Source organism: Malania oleifera, chromosome 10, assembly GCF_029873635.1.
Source record: "Malania oleifera isolate guangnan ecotype guangnan chromosome 10, ASM2987363v1, whole genome shotgun sequence".
Taxonomy (NCBI): domain Eukaryota; kingdom Viridiplantae; phylum Streptophyta; class Magnoliopsida; order Santalales; family Ximeniaceae; genus Malania; species Malania oleifera.
In genome coordinates, this window is record NC_080426.1 from 38,328,440 (window position 1) to 38,336,354 (window position 7,915).

The 7,915-nt window shown below is 35.4% G+C and overlaps 1 protein-coding gene across 2 annotated transcripts in view; it reads right to left on the reverse strand.

Annotated features, from left to right (window-relative positions):
• The window catches only part of LOC131166098 (phosphatidate cytidylyltransferase 4, chloroplastic-like), a 60,287-nt gene extending 57,677 nt beyond the window's left edge, over positions 1-2,610 (reverse strand). The window contains exons 1-2 of one of the 2 annotated variants that reach the window (XM_058124379.1): positions 2,040-2,610; positions 64-332 (exon numbers count right to left, since the gene is read on the reverse strand). In XM_058124379.1, coding sequence (XP_057980362.1) covers positions 64-332; positions 2,040-2,300 — 530 coding nt within the window. In that variant the 5' untranslated portion in view covers positions 2,301-2,610. The remainder of the gene's footprint in view (positions 1-63; positions 333-2,039) is intronic. The other variant, XM_058124380.1, reaches the window with a different exon arrangement.
• Positions 2,611-7,915: the final 5,305 nt, after the last annotated feature.

Sequence of the window (7,915 nt, forward strand, 5' to 3'; positions counted from 1 at the left end):
GGTTAAAATTGAGAGATCCTCACTGTGCAGTCAAAAGACACATATTTAGTTGAAGGATCTTACAAGGCGAGGATCGGCATAAGAGCACAGATGACAGAGCAAACTCGTGACACATATCGAGGAGGCGGCGTCATCCCTGCAGCAATTCCACGACTCCTAACCAGCTCAAAGTATTCCCGTGCACTGACAAAAACAGCAGCTGCCAAGGCAATAGAGAAAACCCACCCTCCAGCCAACACAACGCCTCCAACTGTAATTCCAATGCCAAGTCCAAAAACAACCCTTTCCTTCAACTGGCTTGCTCTTTGTTGAGGCTCCAAGATTGCGGCATCCTTCATTCATAAAGTACACTCTTTGTCAACTCCTTCAAGCATACACACCCTAGTGATTCCAATCAATTATTCATATGAACTTTCAAGAATATTTTATTCGTAAGACACCAGGTGCTATTTTGAACTTGAAAATCACATCCATGGGATTTGGGGGGAGGAAAACACCAAAAACCAAAATTATCAAACATGCGAAATGATCAGAAAGTAAACAAACTGTTCAAAATTAATTAAAATGACATTCTTGAAAGTTTGGACTCAAAAATCTTACATACAACAAAAAAAGCAGAGACAATAAGATGATATATTAGCTCATATCTCCTTTAAAATCGTCCCATTTTGGGAAAGCCAAAACCCAGTCCAACAGACTTCAGCCAGTAACCCTATTGTAGTACAGTCTGCCGGCTTCAAGACCAATCCAAACAATTTCAGTCATTGACCCACATACACTTAGTATACTCCAAGAAATTTCTGTTGACATGCTTTGTGTCCTATAACTCCTCTCAGATAATATACTATGGCCGTATAAAAATTTCCCCTTAAAATTATGCTACACCAGTAAACCACCCTACCTTCCATCAATCCAACCATTCCTAAGACTCAATGACAGCTAGTTCTCCATCATTAATAGAGCATAGGCATGTAGCAATACACTCAGAGTCCTTTCCTAATTATTGTTGCCACCACCTATATTTTTTAATTTTTACTTCAAATAAAGGTGGCTACAATAATGCATTAATCCCATCAATATGAATCTGCAGATTTGGAAAATGGGCATATATAATGCACTTTAGATTTCAACCATTATCAACTTCTCCTCATATGCCAAATAAATTGTCAATAATTCCCATATTCATTGATTATTCACATTTTCTAGAACAAAGATAGCATAACACTCTTATTTTTTCTAGCATATGATACACTCTTACTCAAAAATGAATTCTTAAATTCAATCCTTCTTGTTCCCAATATTTTGTGGACAATCTACCAAATTCGTAACTATCTCGCCAGCCACCAGGCAAAATTCCCAAATTCTAGATATGCCACTAGGAACCCAGACTGTTCCAGGAAGCTAAGCAACATGCAAATTACTCTCCACTAAATTTAAAACATCAAAATCAAATACCACAAAACCATAGCATAGAAGAGAATTTTACATATTTTTCCATCCCTAAACCACAAAAATTTCAGCAATCTTTCACATAGCTAACGCAATAACGGATCTTCAGCACTGCATCTTATATTTTTTTTAAAAACGATTAGGTCAGAGGCTCTTGGACACTCAACTAATCCATCAAAATAATTGACCTGTCTCTCTACCTTTCTCCAAATAAATACCAAGTATTACTTCAAATAAAGAGCACAGAACCGAAGCTCGCAAGACTCAAACCCAGACATTTTAATTAGGAGAGTCTTAGTTTACCATCTAACTCACCCTTGGGGCAGCACCGCATCTTAAATCTCCAGAATTCCAGGCAAGCCTCGGTTTTTCTCGGATAGAAGACAACGAAGATCCAACACTGACGCCCCCTTTAGAATCATGGAATTTGAGTCTTGAATTTAGAACTCTGCATTTTTTGCTGAGTTCTGTCAAATTCCACACAAATCCAAATCAAGGTTCGAACTGCGTCTGCCCTATAATTTTCTACCCTTTTCCCGACATTTTTCTAAGCAACCAGGAAGAGCATACACAAATTCAATGCTAATTACCTCTTTGATGTCTCCTTCGCGAATCCCGTCCGGCTCAGCCCTCGCCACGGCCGTAACTAAACGCTTATGCACCGGAATAACACCTTGAATCCCAAAAATTCCCTTCGACCCATTGAATACAACTCTGAGACTCAAATTCGAAGTGGGTCGAGTGAGGAGTAGAGTTTTGGCAGAAGGGCGAGATTGACAGGCGCAGAGAGTAGTTATAGAAAGAGGAATGATTCCAAGCCGATCGATTTCAATACATGATGAAGAGGCCATGAAAAATAAAGAGGTCTGGAAACTAAGCGAGGCTCAGAATGGGCATGTTCGAGGGATTAGGGAATGGTGAAGGGCAGGATTCAACCGTCAGAGAGAGAGAGTGAGAGTGCTGGGGTGGTGCTGGACTGCCTGTGCTGCGGAAAGGATGCGAAGAGGGAGATGGGAGAAGAAGATGTGGACGCATCACCCGCATCAGTGGCTTCACTGCCCGGCGCTCTCTTCCTCGCTCTTCTCGCCACGTAGCCACGATCAAGAGCCAGCATTTTCCCCTTGCTAATTTTTTTAACAATAAGCTATCCATTATAAAATCGGAAAAAAAATTTCTGTCGCAGACTCAAAGCCCGTGATACCATGGCTCGCATCAAAAAAAATATAAAATAATAATAATAATTCCTCAAGTGTCCGTGTGTCACCTTATCATTGATACATGTTATATAGCATTATTCCGAGTTTTTTCTAATTTTAATTTTATTTTAATTAAAATTATTTGACTTAAGTGTCAAACTTTTTTTTTGAAATTGATGCATCCAAAAAATACGTTAAATGGTTTAACACTTTTTTAAAAACTATACATTTGATGGTCTAACGTCTTTCAATAAAGACACTACATCAAGTAACGTTTTTTACATTACCTATGTAAGCATCAAACGATCTTATGATTGTTCCTTTTTGTTAATAATATTTTTTTATATTATTAAAATATTTTTTTCTTATTTTATTTAAATTAGGAGGCAATATCTCATTAGTGACACGCGATAAGTAAACCGACATAATTAATTTACATTTCAATAATTAACTTTAACTACCAATTTACTTAGATCATAAGTTATATAAATTGCGAGCATATGTTACAATAAAATTTTGTAAGTATAGAAATAGTTTGTGTATTTGAATTGTTGATGCATACTTTACAGTAACTTTAGTACCATGTTTTTCTACGTATGTAGGATTTATTTTAATTCAATAAAGAATGAGTTTTTATTTTCCAATTGAAGGGTGATTTTTGGATTGACCCCTAATGAGTTGCATGCTATTATGTGCTAAGAAAAGGATTCATATTAATTGGTCGTCTTGAAAATGGCATGTTTGATGAGTTTGGTCTCTCTGTCTTTTAGGTGCATCTTATAGCTTTCACTACGTTCATAAATATTGCATGTCACCATTCTATCTACAAAACTTTTTTAGAACGTTTAGTAGTTGAAAATAATGTACATTTTTTTTATTTTCAATGAATTTAAAAATACAGAAACCATGATTTCTTGAACACTCTTTTGTATCATAATGATTTAGTTAGATTCTTTAAATTGTAAATAACTAGGTACAACTTGACATACTCACTTCTGCATTTAAAATAAATATTACATTTAGCAGCAGTGCAAATTGAAGTAAAATTTGCATATTCATCGTTTATATACTCAAATTCACATAAGATGAGATAAAACCCTAATCAAGAAAATTTGCATATTAATTAATTAAACATTCAAATAATTCTGAAATTAAATAAAAGCCTTAACAATAAAAATTTTTAGTAAAAGGCATATGACTTCAAATAATCATAGTAATTAACTATAATTGACTACAATTCCTGACCATGCTTTTATGATATCATAATATATAATGGATTTTAGAGGATGAAAATGGAACTAAAATTGTGTTTGACATTTTACAAGCTATATGTTTTGTATAAATCTACGAAATATGAATACTTCATTGAGCAAGCGATGTTGTTGAACTAGTTCTTGGTCCAATTTTGCTTTTCGTATTATTGATGATATGTAAGATCTCAGTAAGTAGTCAATTAAAAGAGACGAATAAGCTTAGTGATCCCAGCAAACATGTCATGATCAGAAGGTTTTGTTTTGTGGGACATTTAAGGGTGGTAGTGGATCTTTCAAGGAAATGTTAGCCTTTAAATGTCTTTACTCAAAGGGAAAGGATTGAGGGTGGAGGAGGGGTGGGTGCTTTGAAGAAATGTGAGAAAAAAGGTTTAGATGAGAACCCGAAGCCTCCTAACTCTCTCATCCTCCCTGTTAGAAGGAACAAATGATCGAATACGGAAAGAAAGTTGGTTAGCTTTGTATTTTGAGATTTCATGCTCAAAAATATCTTTCTGAATGTAAATATTTAATTGAATATTGCCTATACGATGAATTGTATAAAGGTTCATAATGGTAGTGTACTTTCTGATTTCATGCTGTAAAAATGTTCTATTCTATGCAAAGTCCGAAGCTTGTGGTAAGAGATCGCACATAGTGCCACGTGCTAGCCTTAAAGGCTATGTGAGCTTAATTGCATTGTTTTGATGATAACAACTCATTAATGGTTACAGGTTAGCTTATCTTTGTATAATAAGCTATGGTAAGTCAAATTCAAATGTAAAGATTAAGTAAATTAGTAATAGGTTAGACATTATCAAAAGGGGGGAGAATGTTAGCCTTGTTGGTTACAATATTATATTTAATGTGTTTTGATGATATTAACTTATTTGTGTGTTCCTAGTGTTTTCCTATCTTTGCAGTTATAGTTAGTAGAGGTACAAGTGGCAAATGCTTGAAGTACCGAGTGAGAGGCAAATATCAGACCGAATAGGCATTAAGAAGGAAAGATCAAATGGACACATACTCAGAAAGACCCAAGCATAACCGGATGTTTTATAATTGTTGAATTACTTGTAATAAAGGTTGTGTGAGTGGTAGGTTCAGTTTGTAACTTTTGCATTTTGTTTTTGTATGATTTTTGAGCAAGAGTTTAGCAAAACACATGCATACTAGGACACATGAGTTTATAGGATCGCACTAAAGACATAAACACAAACTCACCATTCATGGTTTTCAAAGTTAAACTTAAAAAGTTTGTTAAATGAATCCTAAACTCAAAACATGGTTTTCAAAGGGACAAGTTTTTAACATCTTGGTTTTACAAACATTTTCATACTTGGTCCCAAATATGTCAAAACGAGTCTTATATCCAAAAGGCTTCAAAAAAGTCAAGTATTTTTCATAAAAGGACATAATGACATATAAGATATCAAACGAGCTTTCAAATGGGTTTTTATTAACAAGATATCTTATAATCAAGGGGAAACTCACTTGGACAAGTTTTGAACTTCATTAGACTTAATATCTATCTCATATTTTGTCCAATAAATGTTTTAAGTGTTAAAACGTTTTTTGAACAACGAATAAATAGTATGTGAGTTTCAGCCCCAGGTGACTCGTCGACGAGCACATGGACTTGTCAACTAGTATGTATGAGGAACTCTTCGACGTACACAGGGTACTCATCGATAAAAAGATCCCGAAAGCACCTAAAATTGCAGAGATGACTCGTCGACGAATACAGAGGAATTTTTTATTGGTGTGTGAAGGTGACTCGTCGACGTATACAAGGAAATCGTCGACGAAGAAATACCGAGACCCACCTGAGACTTGTAGAAGAGTCTCGTTGATGAGAACAGGCACTCATCAACTAATGTGTATATGGGGCTCGTCAATGTGTATGTGGACTCGTCGACGAGCGGTCTCGAGCTCAGCGTCCTAACGGGCAGAAAATGGCTAATTATGGTTGGGGATTGCTCCCAATGGCTAGTTAACGGCTATTAGGGGCTTTAGGCTATAAATACAAGTTCCTAAACTTGTTTAGTAAGGTTTTTGATTATTGTTGATCATATTTGTGAGAAATATCTTTAAATCCAAAAACCTAGCACATTGCACCTTGCATACAGTTCATATTCACAAAGTGCTCGAACTCTCTTGTCCCCTAAATCTTATTTGAATCATTTCTTGAGAGAATTGTGTGAGGTTTGAGTTGTAAATCATATTTTCTCATTGTAATGAGCATTCTTTGTAATCTTCCATCCTCTTGTGAAAGGTTCTTTGTGACCTAAGTTGTAAGGTTCTTTATGAACCAAATCGGTAAAGGCTCTTTGTGAGCGATAGGGATTTGTTCTCGAGTTTGTAAGGCTTGCTCAATCGGGGAAGGAGAGATTATATTGGATTGTGGAATCTTTGGCTTGGTGCTAAGGCGTGAACGTAGGCTGGGTGTCAAACCATGTTAAAAACTCGATGTTAAGTTTCTCTCTCCCTACTCTTTATTGTTTATCTTGTGCATGATTTAAATTCCATATATTGTGACATAATTGCTTGAATCTTGCCAAGTATTTTGTTTTGTAGAGAGATTTTTTTATAACGTGAAAAAAGTCATTCACCCCCCCTCTAACTCTATTGTATATCCACTGTGGGGCATATCTTATATACTCTTGGGCTACGACGATTAACAAGTGGTATCAGAGCAGGACGCTTGCTTTTAACGGAGTAAAATCCAGAGCATAAAGATCATAGAGTATGAATATAAAGCACCCATCACCCAAGGTCAATCCGTAGATCGTCCACCATAGTTCAACAAGGGCAACTACTTGGTGTGGAAAAATCGTATGATGATTTTCATACAATCTTACAATTTCAAAATGTGGAGAGTGATCACCAAGGGAAACTACGAATTCAAAAATGAAGAAGGTGAACCGAAACAAACAGAGGAGAAAGAGTACGTTATTGAAAACAAGAGAAATTACCTAAAGAATTGGATGGTATGAGGTAAGCTTATCTAAAGGAAACCCTAAAAGAGCATTCCTAAAATCATCCTCCATCAAACTTTCACCTGTTAGGCTTTTATGTGTTTTGCATATTGATTTGAATAGTCAAAACATGTAACAAGAAAGAATCATCACACAACACCACTTCAATAAAGTTTCAACAAGTTAATCTTCTTTTCTTTACCTTTTTCCATATGAGCATAAAAACCATCAAATCTGAGTTTAGTAAAAATCAAAAAGCTAACAGCCACATGAAGCTCGGGATAAGGACAATTTCATTATCTCTCTCTCTCTCTCTCTGGGAATTTTCACTAGTCGCCAAAACTTCCTTCCTTGCATCTTAAGACCCAAGCTATGTTCCAAGAGGCATAAGACATGAACTCACCATGCCAATCATGATTCATGGTCATAAACTCATAAACCTAAGCTAGCCCAGTTATAGGGGACTCCACCTTGGTAAGGTGAACAGCTGGCAAAAAAAATGTTCTTTAGCTTTGGCAAGCCTTTAAATTGGGATATCCAACAGGGGGTTAAAAAACCTTCAATGCATATCTCTCATTTCCATCCTACCCCTAACTAGGTTTCATTTTTATTTTTTTTTTGGGATTAGAAAATGGATCTAGAGCAACCAACCCTGAATATACTCTCAACAGTAATTTTTATTTTTCTACATTATTTACATAACTATTTTTTTTTATTTTGTAGAATTTGTTAAACCTATAAAGTACCACCATATTATCCCCAAAAAAGAATGCGACTTGGACAGCCATCATACACCCCAAAGCAACTTTCCAAATTAGAAGAGTATACTTTCCATAATTTTTTAACATTAAATAAGTTCTCATCATCAAGCTTCTTGTTCAACAAATACAATATTGTAACCGGCATAGATTTTGGCTATATCTAATTATTTGATTATGGAAGGCCCCACATTGAAACAAAACAATATGTATGTTTAAAACTAGACATCCAATTATAAGAACAAAAAATAAGACAATATGAAACAACATTTGTATAAATTTGA